The sequence below is a fragment of the Equus asinus genome, chromosome 13 (assembly GCF_041296235.1).
Source record: "Equus asinus isolate D_3611 breed Donkey chromosome 13, EquAss-T2T_v2, whole genome shotgun sequence".
Lineage (NCBI taxonomy): Eukaryota > Metazoa > Chordata > Mammalia > Perissodactyla > Equidae > Equus > Equus asinus.
The window spans coordinates 21,280,177-21,302,451 of record NC_091802.1 but is presented as its reverse complement, the minus strand read 5'-3'; the positions used below and the strand labels follow the sequence as shown (position 1 = coordinate 21,302,451).

At 55.0% G+C, this 22,275-nt stretch overlaps 1 protein-coding gene across 3 annotated transcripts in view; it reads right to left on the bottom strand.

The window, feature by feature from the left end:
- The window catches only part of RAB11FIP4 (RAB11 family interacting protein 4), a 116,309-nt gene that overhangs the window by 29,475 nt on the left and 64,559 nt on the right, over nt 1-22,275 (bottom strand). The window contains exon 1 of one of the 3 annotated variants that reach the window (XM_070482749.1): nt 20,696-20,789. The exons of 1 other annotated variant lie outside the window; for it this stretch is intronic. Coding sequence is in view for 1 of the 2 variants with exons in the window: in XM_070482748.1 (XP_070338849.1) it covers nt 10,432-10,461 (30 nt within the window). In the remaining variant the exon portion in view is untranslated. Of the gene's footprint in view, nt 1-10,431; nt 10,698-20,695; nt 20,790-22,275 lie in introns of those variants that run through there. One more of the 3 variants, XM_070482748.1, reaches the window with a different exon arrangement.

Sequence of the window (22,275 nt, the reverse complement as noted above, 5' to 3'; positions counted from 1 at the left end):
TTACCACTCCTGGGACACGTGGGCACCTTGCTCGGCTGTGATGCCAGCCTCCCTGTGACATGGCCAGAATCCGAGTGCCCTCTCCCCGCCCCAGGCTGGCTGTCCAGGGTTGGTGAAGGTGACCCAGGGGCCAGGCAGATACTGCAGCTGAATTTGGCCAAGGAAAACCCACGGGAGAGGTGGCCCCAGGATCAACTTCTGCTCCCGTAGGGACCACGCCCTTGATGGGGTGTAGCTGTCTCAACAAAGCCCTGGGTCCCAGATCTGAACGTCCCAGTGAACCCACCTCCTGAATAAAAGGGATCCAAAGAGGCCACCTAGTTTCCCCCTGTGCCCCCCAAAAAGAGCCAGTGGGCTTCATTTTCAAGTGAGACTTCAGAGGCGAACCGTTGGGGATTATAAAAACAGAACTTAAATTGCTTCCACATCTGGAAACCAAAGCCAGCAGCCAGCCCCAAGAATTCCAGGCATGTCAGCCGCCGGAGAAGCGGCAGGTCAAGGGAGGTATTTCCTGCAAGCTGAGTCCCCCCATCCACCTACCCGAATATACACACAAGATCTTCTGACTCTACCAAGTGGAGCCATAGCCAAGAGAAGGGAAGGACGGTAGCATCTACCGCGTGGCCAGCATCTGACTGCACCTTACTGAGGCGGCCTCATTATCTTCCTCTAAAATTCCTGCAAGTGAACCCTGTCTCCTCCTTAGGGATGAGGACCCTTCCCCTGAAGTTATGCTGTGAGTTTTCTCTCTACACCCCTGCAGCCGCGTGAACCTGAATCAGGACCCGCCCCGCCCCCCAGCCTTCAGTCACCCCATCCAAACTCTCAAAGATTTCCCAAGGACCCGCCAGGGAGCTCCAGCGCCCACCCAGCCATCATACGTACGGCTCTCTTGAGAAATCCACGGGCCAGGTGGGGGCAACTCAAATGTCAAAAGCGAATTAACAGGCTGCAAGTTGAAAGGGACGCACATCAAGGGCTCTCCTGGCTCTTTGAACAGGCAGCTATTTTGGGTTACAAATTATAGCTTTGAAAGATGCGGCTGCTTGAAGTGAGGGCTTAATTACGCACACAGTTGAGAGGCTGTGGGGCTTGCTTTGGGGGCTCCGGATTTTACCATCTCTGCAAGAGGAGCTTAGAGTGAAAGCCTGGGATGGGACAGCAGTGGCCCAAGTCAGCTCTCCCCTGTGAGAATCCACCAAGTGGGCCAAGCAGCATTCCCTCAGTGGGGCACCTTCCAAAGGTGACATGAACTTTCCAGGAAGAGGCCACTGTGTGCTCAGAGAGGGCACACCCGAACATGGCTAACCAGTCTTCACCCCACCCCTTCTTTGCCACAGAAACCCTCAGGCCTTGCAAGGCCAAGCAGAGTGCCAATGTCCACCTCAAGCTAAAGGCCCAGACTCCCTCTGACCTGCCATTCTGGAGCAGACAGGTCAGGACCAGGCAGGCCAACGACAGGGCCCCTCTCGTCCTCCCCACCCCACGTAGTGCCCCCTGCCAGAGCCTCTGTTTTTATAACCTTCTGACACCTCCGTCAGCCTAGAGCCCCAGCAGCGCTCCAGGCAGGCGCTGTTCAGGTGTCCCTTTTGTCCTGCAGCCTTTGCCAGCTCCAGCTACGCCGACTGCGTGTTCCAGCGGCTGCTGCCTTGCACCAAGGCTCACAGGAGCACAGCTGGACAGAGCTCAGCTTGGGGGCCGAGGGCCAGGGCTGCTGAGCCACCTCAGGCCCCTTCCCAGCCTCTTCCACAGTGGGGACAGGTGAGGGAGCACTACGACTGACCACAAGCCACAGCTTAGGCTCAGAGGGTGGGAGGCCCCCAGGGCAAGTCCATCAAGACCCCCTCAGAGACCCTGTGGGCTCCCCACTGGCCACAGACACAGGTCCTGGTGCCTCAGCCCAGCAAACACAGCCCTGTCCAGCCAATCTTGGCCTCAGGACAAGATCCTGCCACTCCCCCTCCCCTGGGACCCCAAGCTCCTGTCCAACTTTACCACCCGCCACCACCCCCTCCCCATGCTTTGGCAAATGCTGTTCCTTGTGCTGGAAATACAATTCCTCTCTGTGCCACAAACACCTGTCCGTCCCTAAACAAGCCCCCGTGAGAAAGCCACTGCATCTGGGAGGCCGATCCCCTCCCTCCACCCTCTACGCCCCCAGAACTGCGCTCCTCAAGCCCTAGGGCCTTCCCTGGGCGCACTGTCCCCAGTGAGCCCCTTCTCTGCTCTCGTGCCTCTCCCCGGGACACTGGGCCAGGCAGCACACGCCAGGCTGGGACCTCATCCTCATCTCCCCCGCCCCTTATATGCCATTTTAAGGAGAGAAGAACCACCCGCTGGGGAAACTTCCCATCCCAGCCCTGGCACAGCTAATCCACTGCTTCTCCCCGTCCCCCGCGTGGTAGCCTCGCCTCCTGGGGGTCCCAGAGGGGCCGCTGCACCAGCTGATGCAGGCTCTTTGTAAATGAAGTTCCGCCCCATCCACAGCCCTGTGGGTTGGCTTAATTCATTCCACCCCCTGGTACACGAAGGACTGAGGTTCAGCCTTGTCCCAGACACTAAACAGCACCTCCTTGAGGAGGGGGCTGTGAGCCCCTGTCGCTGTACACAAAACTGAGGAAGCCGGGCTCCTGGCTTTCATCGGGATCTCGAGAGGAGCGAGGCAGAGAGAGACCTTGGATGAAAACAATGTTCACGACCCCCACCTGCTCTGGCTCTCCCTCCAGCCAGCATCTCTCGCCGAGCCCCCCACGTGCCTGTCTCCTGTTGCCTCCAACTCAGCCCACTGCTCCCCCAGCCGTGCTCCTACCGTGGTGAGCAGCCCACCTTGTCCACCTCACCCCCACAGGTGCTAAGGTACTGCCCACCCCATTCCCTCTTGCTGCAGCCCAACCATCCTGCCCGACACATCCCACTCACACAGGTCGCTGTGCCTTCACCCACACTGTTCCCTGCCCACAACTCCTCTGTCCGTCTCAGAGCATTAACTTGGAGCAACATTGTCAGCTGGTGCTCCCAGAGCCCTTGGCACCTAAAAGAAACACAAGGTGGTCTTAAACATTTGGGGAAGACCAGGAAAGAATACATCTATCATGTGCCAGATGTATTTGTGCATCAGCTACTATTTAGATGAGAAGACTGGGGCTCAGAGAGGTTAAGTAACTAACAATAGGTCACAGAGCTAGCAGGACTGGAATTTGAACAAAGTCTGATTTTAATGCAGCAAGGAGGGTACAGAGAATACTAAATACTCTTGGCGATGGCAGTATCCAACACTCGGCATTGGAGCAGCTTCTCAGCTTGATACCCGGAGGCCACAAGAGCAGGAATGAGCAAGGCTGGTGGGACCAGAACTTGGACTTGAGCTGAAGGTCGCAGGGACCACAGCACAGTAGACCACTGATTACTGTCGGCTGAGGCTCCAGGGGCCTGTGCCACCCTGGCCATGGGGCATAGCCCCCTCCCCTTTCCCATCACAGAGAGCTTCAAAGAGGCTACATGTGCGAAGGTTTTATAGAAAGGAAGAGGAGAGCAATTTGAAAGAAAATTGCTAAAAGGAAACACATGTGAAAATGAAAACTCAGGCAAAGTGGGAGGAGCAGGGAAGGAAAGAAAAGGTGATGCTCAAGGATTATATACTGGGTCCAACAGTCCTGGTACGTTAACACCACAGTTTCCCTGTTACCTTGGGAAGGCCAGTGACCACTCCCTGCCTTCATTTTCCCTGTTAACCCAGGTGGAATGGAGCAGTGTGACCTTAGACGATACCCGGCAAGGAACAGGGGAAGGTGCCTTACACACAATTATGATGACTGTGGAGCCATGATCAGCATTTGGTGGAGGGACAACCTGAGACCCAGAGAGATTGCTCTCCTTTTTGAAGGACACACAGCTGGTGAGCTATAAAGCTGGAATCTGGGACCAGGTCTCCCTGGAGTCCAAGCTCATTCTCCTGAACCACACCACAGTGTCCCCTCATAAATCTTCCCACTACTACTCCCTTCCTTGAAGAAACTGGGCAAATTATGTAAGTTCTCTAGAGGTTACCTAGTTTCTGTGTTTCATTAAATCCGAGATGCCTTTGATTTTAAGATGCACTGTTATTTCGAGGACACCAAGAAAGAAACGGCACTGTCAATTAAATTACAACACACCAGCGAATGTACAACACACACCAATCCGAGATGTTAAAATGAGACAAGAAAAAGTGTGTCTTCGAATATGTACCGTACAGAGTAAATGGGGAGTGGGGTTCGGTCACAGTTCCTTAGACCGTGTGTGTGCATTGAAGGGTAGATGACAACTCCAGGCACGCAGGTGTGTTACACACACACACCTGCTGCTGTGAGCTTCTTTGCCAATAACCGATGCAATCTTGCAGATAATCTCACAAAAATGTGCTAGCCAGACGCGCCTTGTCAACAAGAACACTCGTTTCCCAGGAGGCCATCAATTCAAGGTCATTTAACATTGTCAGGCAGAGGCTGTCCCGACTACTCTCCACCTGACCAGCCAGGCTGGACAAACAGGTAGGTTCGCTCCTTGGAAAACTACCAAGAGCAGTCACCCAGAGTGGCCAGGTGGCTGCGCAGCCCGCACCTTTCGGTCTGGCTCTCCTCCAGATCTCCTGGGGCCTGCAGCCCGCCAGAGCCTCAGCACGTTAATAAGGCAGATCCTGTGGGCTGGCAGGGGCAGACGGGCAGCACTGCTCCAAGCTGGCTTTTCCGGCTGGGCGGAGGTGGACAGACGGCCCTAGCTGGAGGCGAGGGGCGGGTGGGCAGAGGTGCAGCCCCCCTCACCTTGGTAAACAGGCCACAGCCCAGCAGAGTGGGCTGCCTCTAGGAGGACCAGGGGCAGCCCCACACCAGGCCCGGGGAGCCGGCTGTCACCTCGGACCATGCTTTGCATCTCATTCACAGATTGCCACGCGGGCGGGCACCAGTCAGCTCACTCCGGCCCCAGCGTCTGCATCTGCAGAGGCTGAGCTGGTTGATTTGAGCACACAGAAGCTGAGGAAGTGGGGCTGCACTGCTCCTGTCGAGGCCCTCCGGTGGCGGGGCTCTTCCTCCTGCCACCTTCCTGCTTTAGTGCTGACGTCCTCTCCGCAAGACATTCTGTTAGGTTCTAAGGTTATCAGTCACATGAATCAACCCGGGAGAGGCGTGCGGAAACTGAAACTATCAGCTCACTCCTATGCCAGGCACTGTTTTAAGAGCTTTTCATACATTTACATATTTGATCCCCCTAACAACCTCATGAGGAAGGTCCTAGCACCATCCTTGTTCTACAGATGAGGAAATTGAGGCACAGAGAGGTTAAATAATTTGCCTAAGATTCCACAAACAGCAACTGGCAGAGCCAGGATTTGAACCCGGACAGCCTGACTGCGGAGTCCACGCTCTTGGGCACTACACTGTCCCGCCTCTCTAGGCACCTAGCCAGCCATCAGGCGCCCACCGAGCACGTGTCAGAAAGCACTCTGGGTATTTTAGGTCAAAGCGGCTCATTTTATCTTCACCATCACCCTATGAGGTAGATATTATTATCAATCACATTCTACAGATGGAGAAACTGAGGCTCAGAAACGTGAGAGAGTTTGCCCAAAGTCCCACAGCTAGCAAGCAGCAGAGCCAGGATCTAGAACCATGTGTTTGCTGACTCCAAAACTTTATTTTCTGGGGCCGGCCCGGTGGCGCAGTGGTTAAGTGCACACGTTCCGCTTTGGCGGCCCGGGATTCGCCAGTTCGGATCCCAGGTGCGGACATGGCACCGCTCAGCAAGCCATGCTATGGCAGGCATCCCACATATAAAGTAGAGGAAGATGGGCACGGATGTTAGCTCAGGGCCAGTCTGCCTCAGCAAAAAGAGGAGGATTGGCAGCAGTTAGCTCAGGGCTAATCTTCCTCAAAAAAAAAAAAGAATACAGGCATTGGGTGACAGCGTGAGCTGAAGGCTCTGTGTTTTGAGATGGGTATTTCTCCCAGGAAAACCAGCGAGAGGAAGCAGCTTGCTCCTGCTCTCCCTCCTATCCTACAGGGACAGCAGTCTGGGGCTAGAGCAGACCCCTCAGCTCTCCATCGCAGGTCCACGGCAGACAGCACGACTCTGGAAACATGGGTTCCCTCTTTATGGCGTTCAGCTTGCAGAGGCAGAGGAGGGGTGACAGGAGATGATTCGAGAGTGACAGAGCTCCCACCCCCTCCCACACACCAGTTCTGTTTAGGCCTTCCTCTTTTCGATGCCTTAAAAGAGAAAGACTCCATGAGCAGAGCCACAGATATTAATAATAACTGCTGCAGTTTGGTTTTCATTTGAATCATGTTTACGTTGTTGGGAAAAAACCCACTTGTCTGGGAAGATGAAGCAGGTTGAATCAATTAAACATATGCCCAACAGTCAAAACTTCCCGTTTCTTGAAGGAAGTCAAGAAGCGGGGTTAGAACCGTTGGCGTTCCTAGTACCGGCCTGTCCAACGGAACTGGGGTTAGAGGTCACCCGGACTCCACAGCTCTGGACCACTGAGGCTGCCACTTTGGACGCACGTATTTCTGGTTGCCTACTTTCTCCTTCCTCTACACACACACACACACACACGCTTTGGGGGCCTAGGCGGGACACAGATTAGACCCAAAGCTGCTGCCCAGGTGTGTGAGAGCCTCTGCTGGGCTCCTCAGGAGACCAGGGCACAGGCCTGTGCTGCCACTGCCCAAGGGCAGAGGGAACAGAGCGGGACATCAGGGAGCCCAAGAAGGAGATGAGGAAAGAGAGCCCTCGGAGGGGCCAGCCAGCGCAGACAAGCACGGGCGGCCGGCTCCTTTGTGGGTCTTGAGCGCTGGACTTGTCACACCCCTGGCAGCATCAACCTGTGGGAACAGGAGTGGCCCCCTGCCTGCTTAGACACAGCTCTGGGCACAGCCCCCCGGCGGCTTTTGCAGTATTGATTTGTGGGTAGAAACACAGTCTTGCAAGAACTGTTTCCACATTCATGCGGACGGGCTTATCTGACCCAGGCTCAGGGCAGGAAAGTCCACGGCAGCAACAGGCACACACAGACACCGCTCCCCAAGAAAGGCCTTAATGCCAAACCCCTCGACAGCAAAGGTCTGAATGGTGCAAAGCAATGACGTGCATTTTGTGCCTGTGGATTTCTAGTCTCAACGGTACTGTTAGTCTCTTCCCATTCTCCTGGGATTCTGGGCTGTTGCTTGGCAGCATTAGATGCCCCCCATCTCGCTGAGCTTGTGCCCCCTGTCCCTTCACCTGGCTTACGTTCCATTCACAGCAGCCTCCCTGCAGTTCCACGGACACATCTCGCTGACCACGGCCCCATCTCAGGGCCTTTGCAGCTGCCGTTCCCTCTGCCTATACCTCTTTTGTCAAGATGCCACGTTGCGAAGGTGAGGACTTCCCTGCCCACTCTATTTAAAAACGCAGCCCCCGCCCAGCCCTCCCCATGCCTTGCTTTCTCTCTGGCCACCTTGCACGCTATTCGCCTGCCCCTCTGCCATCACTTGAGCTCCAAGTGTTGTCTGCTGTGTTCACAGCTGTATCTCCAGTGCCCAGCACGGAATCTAGCACAAACTAGATGCTCAAGTACGTGTTGAATGAGTGAATTCAGCCAGCACTTGCCCTGTACCAGGCAATGTGCTGAGTGGGGGCTGGGCAAACAGAAATGGGGAAGGGTCTGTGCCCTGGAATGCCATCTGATGGAGGAGACTGCCGTGCCACATCCAGGAGAGCAGACCACACAATGTGCAGTAAGATGCGAGGTGGGCCTGCCAAATCAACATGCCCATCTCAGCCAGCCCTGGGGCAGGACCACTCACTAATCCACCTGGTGGACTGGGCAGTAGGAAGACCAGAGCGGTCCTCCTCATTCAAGAGGCCAGTGATTTGATGCCATCAATGCCGAGTTACTGAGTCAAGAGCCAGCAGAGGGGATGCAGAGGAAAACAGAGCCCAACCCCAGGGATCCTGCACGCCTGCCAAGGCCAAGTCACCGTGCCCAGTGCCAACACCAGGCAGCCGGCAGAGCAGATAAAGATGCTTCCTTTTCAAAACGCAATGAGCCCTGTGCCAGGGGACACAACACAGGGCCAGAGCGTGGGCACGCTCTGCCCAGGCTGTCCCTCCCTCGTCTAAGGCCCAAAGTCTCTGAGATGCCTGCCTTCCAGAATTGCCCACCTGCTATTTTACTGGGAGTCTCTCCCACTCCCTCCACCTCCTCCCTACCCACACGTAAAATATATAAAGTGAAGCAAAATCAGGAAGCCCCTCAAAGCAGGCAGCCCACCTCCGAGGAGGGGCTGCAGCCCTAGGAAAGGAAGTTTCTAGCCACCTTGGTGGGGGGACAGGGGGAGGAGGAAGGTGAGAACTGTGAGGGCCCCAGGTGAACAGCTGAAGAGAAAGCCCTGGGTGTGGGGGCAGCTGGTCCCGCCAGCGCCAGCGGGGAAGGGGCTAGGAGGCCAACAAGGGCAAATGTGCTTCAGGGAGCAAAGGGAAGGAGGGAGGGAGAGTGGCCAGTGGAACAGGCACCAGGAAGTTCTCAAGCTGCAGCCCAGAACCTCCCCAGTGTGGGCTGCCCAGGCCTCCTCATTTCTCCTCCCTTGCAGGACTAAGTGTCCTTTCTGTGAACAGGCTCCAGGCAGTCTCTCCTACTTGTCTTCCTTGGGGCAAAGGTTACACCTCCCGGCCTACTTACCTGGCCTGGCTAGTCCCGTCCCTCCCCCAGGCACACACTGGCCTTAGTCACTCACCCCACCCTCTCCACCAAAGCCCAGGGTCCCCCAGATTACCAAGCTGTTCGCCAGTAGGCATTTGCCCAAGCTGTGCTGCCTGCTACCCAAGTCCCAAGTTCTCCACTGGCTTCTCGATTCCTCCAAGTGCCCCCACCTCGGTGAACTCACAGGGACCCCAGAGACAACCCAGAAGTTGGGCAGGGAATAATTTGACACAGGTTTTCAGTCTCCCCACGGCCTGCAAATGCCTTGAGGGCAGGAAAGTGTCCGTGTATAACAGTCCCTGGGCACATAATGAACCTTGCATGAATGCCAGCTCAGCACGGTAGGGTTTGGGCCAGTCTGTCTGGGACTGGTGCCTGGCAGATGACAAGACCCCAGATAATGGCAATGACTCAAGGACTCCACCAAGGCTGGGTAGATGGTTACAGAGAGGTGCCTACTGCTTAGGTGTGACATGCACACAGCTGGTAAACCTTTGAGGTTCATTCTTCCTCAAGCTGACAGTCACTGTAATCTGTTTCAGGAGGGAAGGACCTGGGAGCCCACCTGCCCCCTTGCCAGGGGCCCAAGATGTGAGCACCTGCCTCCAGGAAGGGAGGCCAGAGGCTTGGATCACTGGGCACCAGCCCAGGGGTTTGCCAGGCTGAGCACAGGAACCCAGCCCCCTCGAGCTCCTTTCAGGAAGAGGTCTATAAATAAGTCAGTCAAGGAACGGGCACGTCCCTCAGGCCCCAGTGATGTGAACCCTCCAGCCGTCTGTGGGAGAGCAGGGCTAGGGAAAAGGGGAAATGGGCAAAGAGGTACGCTGGAGGGCGTGCAGGATGAGAAGGAATAAAGGCCGGGCTGAGTAAGGACCAGGTTCCCATAGCACAGAGGGGGTTCTCCAGAGACTGCTCCGCCAAGACCTCGGAGATGCCTGTCGTCCGCAGAGAAGCGGCTGTGACAACAGCAACTACTACCGGGGCGGACCCGCCGGCTCTGGGGGCCCAGAAGGAGAAGGGCTGGGAGCCCGCGCACACCTCCGGCCTCAGCCGCATCTCGTCTGGGAAGGGGCAGGGCTCCGTCCCCAAGCCCCACACTAGGCTCGCCCTGCCTCTTGCCCGGCAGTGCCCCTGCGAGAGCCGAGGGAAGCCCGGGAACAGGCTCGGTGCAGCCGCCAAGAGCTGCGGAAAAACTTCGTCCGCGCGCAGCCCCCTTCGGGACTCGGTGGGGCCCACGGCTGGGAGCGGGGGCAACACCAGCCCGGGAGGGGCAGGTGCACTGGGAGAGGAGGTGGGGAGTGGGGGTGGCGGGGTGTCCCAAGGGAGGCGTCCGGGCAAACGAGCCCCTTTCCCGGCCCACTAGGTCCCCCTAAAGCACTTTTTTTAACTGCGCCGAAGACAGGGGGCCACCTCTCCTCGCGCCCCGGGGCTAGGGCTGGCCACCCTCGCACCTGAGCGCAGGCAGAGGGCCCGGAGGGGGCGGCGGAGGCAGCGGCTTCTCTTCCGTGGCCGAGCGAGCCCGGAGGCAGGTAAGCTGACCTCCCGGGCCGGGGCCGAGAGGGCGGACACTCCTGGGGCGGGAGCCGGCGCCCGGCCCGCCTGCGGACCAAGTTCCGCACTCCGGCAACTTGCCTGGCCCCGGGGCCGCGGGCCGGGCCAGGTGCGCGTCGCCGGAGCCCCGCGAGCCCGAGTCCCCGTCCGCAGCTTACCTGGCCCCCGCGGGCGGGCGGGGTGCGCATCCCCAGTCTGGCCGCGGTCGGTGCGCTGCGGAGGGGCGAGAAGCGGGCGGGCAGGGAGGTGGCGGACAGCGCGGAGGGCTCAGGGACAGTCCCCTTCGCGCCGCGGCCGCTCGCACGGTTCGGCACCGCTCGAGAGTGCCGGCCCCACCCCCACCCGCGCCCGTTGCCGGGAGACCCGCGTGGGCCGAAGGGCTCTTTGTATCAAAGGCGCTGTGACATCACGAGGTGCCCGGGCTGGGGGATCGAGGGGGCGGGGCCTCGCGCGGGGGGCGGGGCCGGAGGAGGAGGAAGCGCGGCCTGGGAACCCGAGCCGCGGGGGGCGGGGCCCAGGTAACCCCGCCCCCGAAGGTAGGGGCAGGTGGCCGGGTGGCTCCCGCCAATGGCCACGCGGCCGCGGGGCGGGCCCGGGCGAACCCCAGGCGCCTCGGGAGGTGGAGCCCGCTTGGGCCAGCCGGAGCCCGCGTCGCCAGGTTCCTGCCCCCTCCCCCGGGCCCTGGGATTCCAGGACGGAGCCTGTGCGTTCACGTGCCTGCCTGCGGGCGCTGTCTCCGCCGCTGCTGTTTGCGGTCACCGCGCTGCGAGATTCCGGTCAGCGCTTCCAGCCTCACATTTGCGGACCCAAATGAAGACCCGCCAACCCCCTACCCCTCTCGCCCACCACCACCACCAGCCTGAGTCCAGTGGCTCCTAAATTGATTCTTATCCTGAATCCCACCTTAAAAAAAAAAAAAGTGGGAGGGACCCCTTCTGATGAATCTTAGTAGACACAATTTAAATTAAAAATGCGCCCCGCTCGTAACTCTTCACTATGCTGCAGATTAAAACAAGGCAAAGATGTAAAGCAACAAATATTGCAAAATGTGGTTTCGCTGTAACTCGATGTTACATTGCGTAACTGGGGCGCCGCGGGGGGGGGGGGGGGCGGGGGAGGGCGGAGGTGGGAGGGAGGAGGGGGATGGGAATCAGATTTATCTTCCTAACTGTCTGGCTCAGGCCAACATGAAGCCACTTTTGCCTTCGCTGAGTCCTCACTGACCAACAAGGTGGCACTTCCGTATGGGCAGGGCCCGTTGGCAGCTGGGTCTTTGGTCTCACACCAACTCACACACACCCAGCTTTTCAGCTTTTCTGCCCCCTTCTCTCTAGCTCTTTGCTCTCAACTTCCTTTTCCCGATCTCTCTCCCACAGATAAATTCCCAGCAGCCCCTCTGTTTGCCAGGGGCTGTCTCTGAGGCAAAGCATCCCACTGAGGGGCCCAGACCTACTGAGGACTCTCCAAAAGGGACAGCCTTAGCTAGAGGGGGTCTCCCCGCAAGGGCTGCATGTGAGGGGAGGCTGGAGCAGTGGGGGTGAGGTGCACTCTCCACCACCCCCACCTGCTCCCTTCTGCTTATGTCTTGCAGTTCAGATCTGTGTGCAGAAGCCACAGACTATTTCTCACCCTTGTTTGTGTCCCCCTCCACGGTCCCTAACACACAGGAGCACTGTGCTGTGTCATAAAGAGCACTGGCTTTCGAATTAGACAGACCTGGGTTTGAATCCTCGTTGTCAGCTGTGTGTCCTGGGACAAAATTATGTAATGTCTCTGAGACTCAGTGTCTTCATCTGTAAAATGGGAAGGGCACAGCCTACCTTGTGGGTTGTGCACCCTGGCACAGTGGGTACACTTAATTTTAGGCACTCATCAAAGGTGTGGTGTGTGAAGGAGCCCACACACCCTGGGCGTTGTCTGCCTTCCCAGCTCCACCCCGAGACCTTAACTCAGCCGCCTCCCATGAGGTTTCAGGGTGTGCTGAGTCCAGGGGTTCTATCTCTGTTTCCCCTCTTCCCTTCGGAGTCTCAGAGGCTCCAGAAAGCAGGTAACGTGATGGAATCACCCAGAATTGTAAAGAGAAGCAGAAACCTAACATGATCATTGCTTCTCTGGGTCCTGGCTTTCTCCCCGGGAAGGTCAGTGGAGAAAGTCAGACCTATCAAGTCCTCTTCCTGGGGCAGCTTGATGGACATTTTCAAGAGCTCTAAGGAGGGGGTGGTGCTGGTGGTCCCTCTTTATTTTTCCCGGAGATGGTGGTGTGGGGAGCACCTCCTGGTATTTGTCCTGAAAAGCAGCGTGACAGAGAGGAAGGTCAGAAGATGCTAACACTGATCCCTCCAGGCTGGAAGCCTTCCAAGTTCTATGACTCACCATGGGGAAGTCATCTAATGTTTGGGAGCCTCAGTTTCCACCTCTATACAATGGAGACAAGACCTTTCCTCTTCCAGTTGTGACGTTTAAATGAAATGATAAAGCAAGTGTCCTGCGCAATGCCTCCCAGGCTGCAGGCCCTCAATAGATGGCAGCTCCTAGGTATTGCCGGCCGCGTGAACCAGCCCTGGGCTGACTCAGTGATGAGGTGGAGGAGCTCAGGGAATCATATCTTGGTGTCACACCTTGTAGCTGGATGACCCCAGGCAAGTTTAATTCCCAGTGTCTCAATTTCCTCATATGCAAATTGGAGATAATAGTAATATGTATTTTGGGATTACTGTGAGGATTAAAATAACCAGGACCCATAAAATACTTAGAACAGGGCCTGACACACAGCAGGTACTCAGTAAACAGTAGCCATTCTCAATTACCACAAGGCAGGAGGCAGGAAGAGCTGAGGTGAGGGTTAGAACCTGGAGCAGCCTGTGGGAGAATTCAGGACAGCAACTTTTGACTTTCGGGAGAGGCCCTGGCCTCTTCCAAAGGGTTCCGGGAAGCATTGATAGTCTGGGGGTCTGATTGGGTCTGAGATGGAATGTGGGAACTGATGGCTTGAGCCCAGTCTGGGGCTCTCGGAGGACTCGGTGTCCTTTGTTCAAATAGGGTCTGGAAGAGAGTTATTAGGAAATATCGTCCTGCCTCCTGAGCACAGCCCCACCTATGAGGTGGGGGGCGGGGGACTCCCGGCTACCCTGGTCCCTTAGCATAGCTGTGTTTTAGCTGTCATAGAATCAAACCATTTTTAAGCTGGAAAGACTCTCTGGGGAAGTATCTAAGGTACTCTCCCCCCATTTTATGGATGAGAAGACTGAGGCTCAGAGAACACTAGGAATTTGTCCAAAGCCACACAGTAAATGTTGGATGAGCAGGGACTGAAACTCAGGCGCCTGACCGCCATTGCAGGGCCCTCTCCTGCCCGCCGTGAGTGGGACGCTTTGTGATGGGGTAAGACAGGCAGGGGATGAGGGTGGGGAGTGGGCTCCTTGCGAGGGCTTGCCCAGCACTGGGAGTCTCCTAAGGGGTCTGACTTTCTTTTTCAGTTGAAAGAACAATCTCATTAAAAGCAGAAACCCTCTCCCAGGGATTGTATCCAAGAATAATTTTCAGACGGCAAGTCACTCTAATTCTTTTACGTCATGAAATGGATTCTGCCGTTGTTGATATGAGAACACTCCCCTGACATTGAACGTCAAAGCCAGAGAGAAGCAGGTGGAATGTTGACGAGCAGGACTTACTATTCTCTGGAAACTGATGGGGGCTGAAAACACGTATCATTGGGGTGATCCAGGTGAGGGAAGAGAACAGCACGTTCTCTCTATACTACAGCTGTCTACCTCTGTCCACTTTCCTTCTGCTGTCACCATGCAGGAGTTAGCTCAACATCAGACGGTGCAAAGAGGCGACGTTTTGTTCATGTTGGGGGCCATGTGGAAGGACTGGCTAGGCATGCATAGCATCATTATAATAGGAAAAGAGCTCTCTGAACATTATCCAGTGTTAACATTAGCCAAGCAGCTGATGCCAACCAACATTAGCCAAGTGAACAAACGGAGAACAGCTACACAAATACTATCAGAACTGAAAAAAGGGCAGCAGGTCCAGTGGTTCTCAAACTGGGTTCCTTGGAACCCTCAGGGGGTTCTGTGGAGACCCTGCAAAAGGGTGGGGGTGCTCCAGGCAAGAAATAGAACAGCTCCACTTCTGTCTGTTTTACATGTAGACCTTCACATCAGATTTCATGTGAACAAAGGATTCTGTGACTTTAGAAGTGTTTCAAATTACTGGTCTAGTATAACTACTCATTTCCCAAACAAGGAAGCAAGCCCAGAGGTGGGAAATGGCTTCTGTCCTCACAGGTGCACAGTCAGTTAGTGGTAGGACCAGGATTAGAGCCAGGTCCCCCAACAATCTGTCTAGTGCTCTCCAAGACGGACATCAGTCATTAACCAGGACTGTCAATGTCCGTCAAACCTGGTCACACTCTGGACATGATTTCTGCCCAAACACAGTATCACCAACTACTGTTCTTGGTGTGGAAAAGCCCTCCACGCAGCTGGCTCAGGCTCTGCCACAAACACTTGCCTTCTCTCCCCTCCTCTTTAGAGGTCCCTTGACTCCACAGTCAGAAAGCATCAGCCCTGACTGGTAAGTCTCAGCTTTCTATCCCAGGGGACAAACTCAACCTTTGATGATGTAAGCAGTGGCGACAGAAAGGGAAGCAAGTATAAGCCGGTAGGCAGGGCCCTGGGATTGCAGAGGCCACCCAACCCCAGGGAAAGTCATTCCCAATTTCCCAGTTAGAGAAAATGGGAGCAACGCCTGAATTTCAGGGCCCTTCAGTGCCAGCAGGCGCTTGTCCAGGAGCCTGCGCTGGGCCTGGGAAGAGGAAGGCATCTGTGATGACTCCTTCCTCTGGAAAGCTGTGGGTTGGACAACACATTGCTAAGGTCCCTTCCCATTTCCAACCCTGGGTTAGTCCAGGAACAGATCTTGGACCCAGGTGGGTGCCCTAGAAATGTGAGCCCCTTTCCACTGGCAAACGCCTCCGCGTTGGTGATTGTCCTTCAGCAGTCTGCACCCGGGGCTGGGTTCCCTTGTAATGTCTTGGCTAGATGCTGTGCAGACGGGGCAGAACCAGGTCTTATTGGTTCAGTGTTCAGAGAGGCCAAGCTCTATTTTTGTCAACCTGTGCACACATGAACAATGGGTTTTCTTACTCATGCGAACCCAACAAGAGGGGAAATTGGTGAGAAAACCTGCATTTCCTCTGACTCATTCAATCCTCTAAGAGGAGGAGGTGGCAGGGGAGGAGGAAGCTGAACAAGGTCTTCTTTTGACTTGGACCGGGTGAGGACAAGGAGGAAAAACTTCCCTTTCCTTAACTCTTGGTAACATCAGGCGACTACAAGCCCAGGAGATGATAAACAACTCTCCTCTCCTACAAATGCGGCCCCCGCCCTCCCCACCTCCTCCTGGATGAGGCAGCCCATCTCTGATTTTAGGAGTAGACAGCAAAGCAGAGGTTCCCAAACTGCACTACATGCTGGATTCACCTGGAGACCTTAAAAAATGGCAATGCTCAGGTCATACCCCATAGAAAACTGAATCCAACTGTCTAGGGTGGAGCCAGATGTTAGCAGTTTTTAAAGATCCCCAGGTGAGGGGGCCGGCCCAGGGGCACAGGGGTTAAGTGCGCACGTTCTGCTTCGGCGGCTCTGGGTTCCCCGGCTCTGGGCTGTGGATATGGCACCACTTGGCAAGCCATGCTGTGGCAGGCGTCCCACATATAAAGTAGAGGATGATGGGCACGGATGTTAGCTCAGGGCCAGTCTTCCTCAGCAAAAAGAGGAGGATTGGCAGCAGTTAGCTCAGGGCTAATCTTCCTAAAAAAAAAAAATCCCCAGGTGATCCCAGTGCAGCAAAGTATGGGAATCCTTTGCCAAAGGCTTGCTGACTAGTGGGACTTGGCGTGATCGCAGGTAAGGGCATCATTTATCCATTCATTCATTCATTCACCCATCTTTAATGAAGATTGTCTCTGCGCCAGACCCTGTGCAAGGTGTTGAGATACAGCTGTGATGAATAAAGTCTCCGTTCTCCTGGAGCTTACATTCTGGGGGGCAGCGTCAGACGATGATCAAATAAATGAGCAAATGATGCACATGACACGCACCGTAAGAAACCAGAGCAGGGATGGGGATACGGAGACCTGGGGGCAGCGGACTACCTTCACCCTGGATTTAGGCACCGATTTTTGCTTCAGGAAAGGGGAGCTCCGCCCCTGCTTGCGGCCCTGGACTTTACCCTGCTCTCTGGCTAACACAGCTTTCACTTGACAGTCCTCAAGTTCTTGCCTTCTGCCCCCACGGACCCACCTGCTTGCCTCCTTCCCTTAAGCGATTTCTTTTTTTAAAATATTCTTTATTTTTGAGGAAGATTAGCCCTGAGCTAACTGCTGCCAATCCTCCTCTTTTTGCTGAGGAAGACTGGCCCTGAGCTAACATCCATGCCCATCTTCCTCTACTTTATATGTGGGACGCCCGCCACAGCATGGCTTGCCAAGCGGTGCCATGTCCGCACCCGGGATCTGAACTGGAGAACCGCAGGCCGTCAAAGCGAAACATGAGCACTTAACCACGGTGACACCGGGCTGGCCCCCCCTTAAGTGATTTCTTCAAGGTGGGGCCTGGCACCTTCTGCACACAAGGCTCTCAACTCCTCCTCCTCCCTCTCTGTCAGCAGTAACGCCTGACCCAGGGCCTGGGCAAGGCCAGGGGTCATCAAGGATCAGTTATGTGCAACCCGCCAAGGGGTTTTAGGCTGTGGGGTGCGTGAGAGAGTGTGGAACAATGGAGAGGACCCCAAACTCAGGGTCAGAGACCTGGATTTGAGGCCCGGCTCTGCCACTTCCTGGCAAAAGGCAAATCACTTCACCTCGGCGAGCCTCAGTTTCCTCTTTAGTGAAATGGAGAGAGTATGACCAACTCTGTAAGACTGGGATGTGCAAAAAAAGAGAAAATGTCAATGACTGTTGGAAAAATGAGGACTTTTTAGAAATTATTATCATCTATCTAGGCCTACACAGACACAAAATCACAGTGCATTAAAGCTGGAAGGGATCCCATTTTACAAATGGGAAACTGAAGTGTGGAGAAAAGACACGACTTACCCACAAGTCACAAAGCTTGCTAGTGGCAGATCCACACTGACCTCAGAATGGTGGGGTGGTTGGGAGTACACTGGGGATGCTGTTTCAGTATCAAACATTTTGCCTCATCCATCCACTAGGCAAACTCCTGTTCATCCTTCAAAACCCTGCTCAGGTATGACCTTCCAGGGGAATGATTCCCTGTTTGCTCCACCAAAAATAAATTCGTCCTTGGCTTCATGATCGCTATGCCTCAGACACAAGTTCTGCTACTGTGAGGAACAGACCATATGGTCCAGATTGGCATCCTGTCAGGTCCCTTCCATACTATGTATCGAGGACAGAATCCACGTCCTTAGTGTCTTTGGACTGCAGCTTCTAACATGTCTAACACATAGTAGGCACTAGGGGAGCATCTGTGGCCCTGAGTGGGACTGAGGACCACTTACACACAGACACTGGAGAGCTGAGGGCCTGATTAGTTCTGGTTTGCCAGGAGCCTTTTCTGAAGTTCCTGTGATGGGCATTTAAAAGGATTGAAACAAGGATATGAGAAAGGCATTTTTCAAGATCCAGCTTCCCTCCTCCCAGAACATATCAGATCTGAGCTCCGAAGAGGGGTGTCTCTGCCCACTGGGAGCCTCGCACAGGGGCTCTGAAACCACAGATCGTTTCCCTGAGGCTGATTATTAATAACGGCTACCCAGCCTTGAAGGTCTATTACGTGCCAGTCACTTCATTTCCTCTCATTTATTTTAATCCAACCATCTTGTGGGAGAGATGTCACTGCACCCTTCTTGCAGATGAGGAAACTGAGGCTCAGCAGGGTTACGTGACACGGCCAGGGTGGCAGAGCCAGGATCCACGCCCAGATCCGCTGGCCCGTGACCAGGACTCCCTGCTGCCGCTCTTACTGCATAACCAGCTTATTGACAGCAGCTGCAATTGTCTGGAAAGCAGCAGAAACTAATTAATGAGCCTGATAAAAGACTGTGAGCAAGACGTCATGCTCCTCTCCGTCATCCTGGGGAGGCATCCACTGCCCAGCCTGGCATTATTTTAACCAGTCGCAGCCCACCCCAGGCCCCTGCCATTCACCCACAGGCAGGGTGAATACCTCTTGGGGAGTGTCCTGCCCTCAAGGCTGTGATGCCAGCCTGCCTGCCCGGCTGACTGGGTTAGAGTGGAGGGCTGGGCATCCTTCTGGGGTTGGCTTGGCCACTGCCTCCCGCCCCAGTTCCAAACTCAGGGAGGTGCATTCTGGCATTTCCCTGGGTACCACTGGATGAGAAGAACAGGATGGGGCCAGGGCTCCAGGGAGAGGGGGAAGGAAGAAGTAGGTGTTGCTTCCAAAAGTGTATTTTGTGGAGCCCCCATCCCACTCTGAAAGCAAGAAAGGGCTCTGTGGTCAAATCAGCAGGCGGAATTCTTCACTCCCCCAGGAGATGTCACCGAGCGCATTAGCAGGAGAGACGCCTGTCTGGCTTTGTTTATTCCAGGGTTTCTTAAGGCTCTTGGGCCTTGGACCAGGACCCCTTCTCATTTAACATCTAACGACACAAGGACTCAGTGTTGCCAGGAACACGCTTTGGAAGACAATGCACCAGGCTCCCAGTGCACACACAGCAACAAGATGTCATCTTCATTTTAAAGACTCTAACAGCAAACACCTACACAGCACTTACGATGTAGTGGGCTCTAAGTGCTTCACATGATATTATCTCATTTAACCCTCACAGCAACCCTATGAGTCAGGTATTATCCCCATTTTACAGATGGGGAAACTGAGGCTTAAAGAGGTCACTCCAGAACACAAAGCTGGTAAGTAGAGAGCCGGGATTCGAACCCAGGCAGCTAACCCTAGAGACTGTGCACCTACAACAAGGAGGCTCAGATTCGTAAAATAACTTTCCCAAAGTAACCACAGTAAACCCAACACCATTCATTCATTCACTAGTTCATTAATTTATTCAAACAACTCACTGAGCAGAAACCGCAGGCCTGCATGGTGCCAGCCACCCAGAGATGTAAGAAGAACGACATGCAGAGTGCAGGCCTCGCTGACACCAGGGCACTGCTCTTCACCCCACAGCACCCCTGGACACCCAGGGCTGGGTGCTAAGCTGGGGGCCCTTCCAGGTATTAGCATGTGTGCACACGTGTGCTGGGTGTGTGAGCTTACCAGAGAGGCCCAACACCGGAGATTTTCTGTATACGTGGCTCAGGGAGGGGTCGTGGGGTCCGGCTTCTCACGCCCAGCTCAGGCTCCTTCCTTGGCCCTACAGCTTGGCACTCAGGCTGTGCTCTCTGCCGGGTCACCCCAGCCCTCCCCAGGGCTGCTCTGGACGGCAGCCTGCCCTCAGCTTCCCTCCAGCAGGATCTGGCCCGCGAGGCCCTCTGAGCCCCCCGACCAATGTCACTGTCCCTTCCTCACAGGCCTGTGGGTGCTCCCTGCATCTTTGTTCTCAGCCTGTAATTAGGACCTTCTTACAGGCCACTACAGGGTGTCAGTCATCGATCTCAGGAATTCAACCCCCTCCTGAGAGGAGAATAACTTTTAGACAAGAATGGTAGTGGATAAAGATAATTTCAACATCTTTTTTCAGATTGGAAGGACATATACTGAAGGGCCTGTAAAGCAAACATGGTCCCCCACAATTGTCTCCTAAATTATCTTAGTGATGCTGCAATGAAAGAACACCCAAAACCCACAACAAACAAGCCGCCCCACAAATGACAGAAGCAGGGCTGTGGGCTCTGCGCTATGAAAAGGCAGTGAGGGAGCGGGGGCTGGGGAGACTGCCCTCGGGCAGCCGGGTCCTGAGGTGGTTGTGGAGGGCCCAGGACCAATGCTCACTTGGACCTGCCCAGGATGGGCCAGGCGGCCCCTGAATAAACAGGCGGCCTCCTCCGCAGCAGACGGGGCTGGGCTGGGCTGGAGGCTGCAGCCGCCTCCCGTCTGAGGCACACACACACCTCCTTTGTGGCTCTCCTTTCAGGGCTGGGCTCTGCAAAGGGAAACCAAAGGCGCCTGGCCCAGGACACTGAGCCAGTGTTCCTCCCACTTAGGGGGAAAACCAAACCCGCCAAGGCTCTGTGGCCACAGCCTGGGCAGACTGAAGGAGCTGCTGTCTGTTCAGGTACAGGCTGGAGAGGCCCCGAGCCCAGAGGAAGCCAGGCAGGGGGAGGAAGGGCTGCTCCCAGGGTGCCCTGAAAAACAAACCTTTCTTGCAGGCCAGGCCTCCTGCCATCCCCCTAGACCACAAGGCCACATTCATGGGAGTGAAGTGCTCTGGGGCCGGGCCAGCCCAGCCTCAAGCCCCATCCCAGTTACTTACCTCCCGCAGCTTGCATGCGGTCAATTCTTATCTACAGTAGCTACACCAACAGCGAACCTATGAATCCGGAACCATTGCTCCTAGCGGTTAAGTTCCTGTGAGCCTCTGATTGCAACATTTTTGTCAACCAATCAACACATAACCCTGTGTTATGCACGTTTGTTTAAAGGCATGTTATTTAATATATGTTGTTGATTCATTAACATTGAACCACAGCCGACAGTGTGATAATTCCTGTCTGAACGGAGCTTATCTAACACGTGTTTTCTCCCTAAGGCACAACGCGGCCTTCTTGCGCGTGGGAGCAGCAGACAGCACTTCAGGGCTACGTCTGGGGCTCACGGTAAACAGCAAAGTCATCAACGAAAAGCACAATAATGCAAAAACATGGCACTAGAAAGGCTGCTCAGAGGACATGTTTATAGTATGAGCTGAATGAGGCTGAGCAGAAAGGAGAAGGCGGAGTAAGATCCTGTTCGACCTCAGCCGGCCGACTCAAGGTTTCATCCCTCTGAGCATGTCTGCAAATGACCGCGAAAATGCTGCGGGGATTGATTTGGGGGCGACAAATAAATTCTAGCAAATAAGCAAATTTGCAATGACAGAATCTGCAAGGAAATGAGGATCAGCTGTATCTGTGTGACAGGGTTACTGAGGGATGGGGTGGGTGTTAAATTATACGCTAAGAGTACTTAGCATAGCACTAGCTCCAAACATATTTTTATTGTTCCTATCTCCATGACTTGCTGAACATACCACGTCTCGACACCTTTGCTGTTCCTTCTCCTTGGAATGTCTTTCTTGTGCTTTTTGCATCGAGTGAAGCCCAGAGCCCAGGGTTTCGAGTTAGCCTCAGGGTTGGGCTGGAATCCCACCTCTGGCCCTTTGCCAGCAGGGAGCCCTCAGCCTATGGTGCTTCTCCTTTCTCCTCCTCTCATCTCCAGCACTCCTGCCCTGCTCACTCGCAGCTGATGACTGTGTGGAATGGAAATGACCAGAAGGGACCCGTCTCCTGGCAGCGCCACCGGGTCAGCACACCCCTGTGCAGCTGCCTTAACTCTGTCATCCTTCCATGACGCATGGTGCATAGATGGAGCCTTCTGCTTGGGCTCTGGACCCCACCCTCTCGCTGGGTCTCTGCTCCCGCAATCCCCCCCGCGTCACTTTCTGCATCATCGATTTCCCTTCCTCTTCTAGTTCATCTCCTTGCCAGGTTATGCCCTGGCCTTGAAAATCCCTCCTGACATTCCACAGGGTGGAAATGACAAACCAGAGCCACACGGATCCTAATCTTATCTGATCTCTCATCGCAGCACTGGACCCAGGGGCTCTCTCCTTGAAACACTTTCTTAGCTTGGCTTCAAGGATGCCCACCCTCCTGGTTTCCTCCTACCTCCCCAGGAGTGACTTCTCAGTCACTGTTGCTGGCTCTGTGCCCTTCCTCAGCTCTAAATGTTGCCATACCTTGGGCTTCAGTCTTCTTCCCTTCTCTCTTTCGCTGGGGGGGCAGGGAGGGGGCTCTTTAAAGGCCACCAAATGCTGATGCCTCCCACATGTTTATGTCCAGCCTTGGACTATTT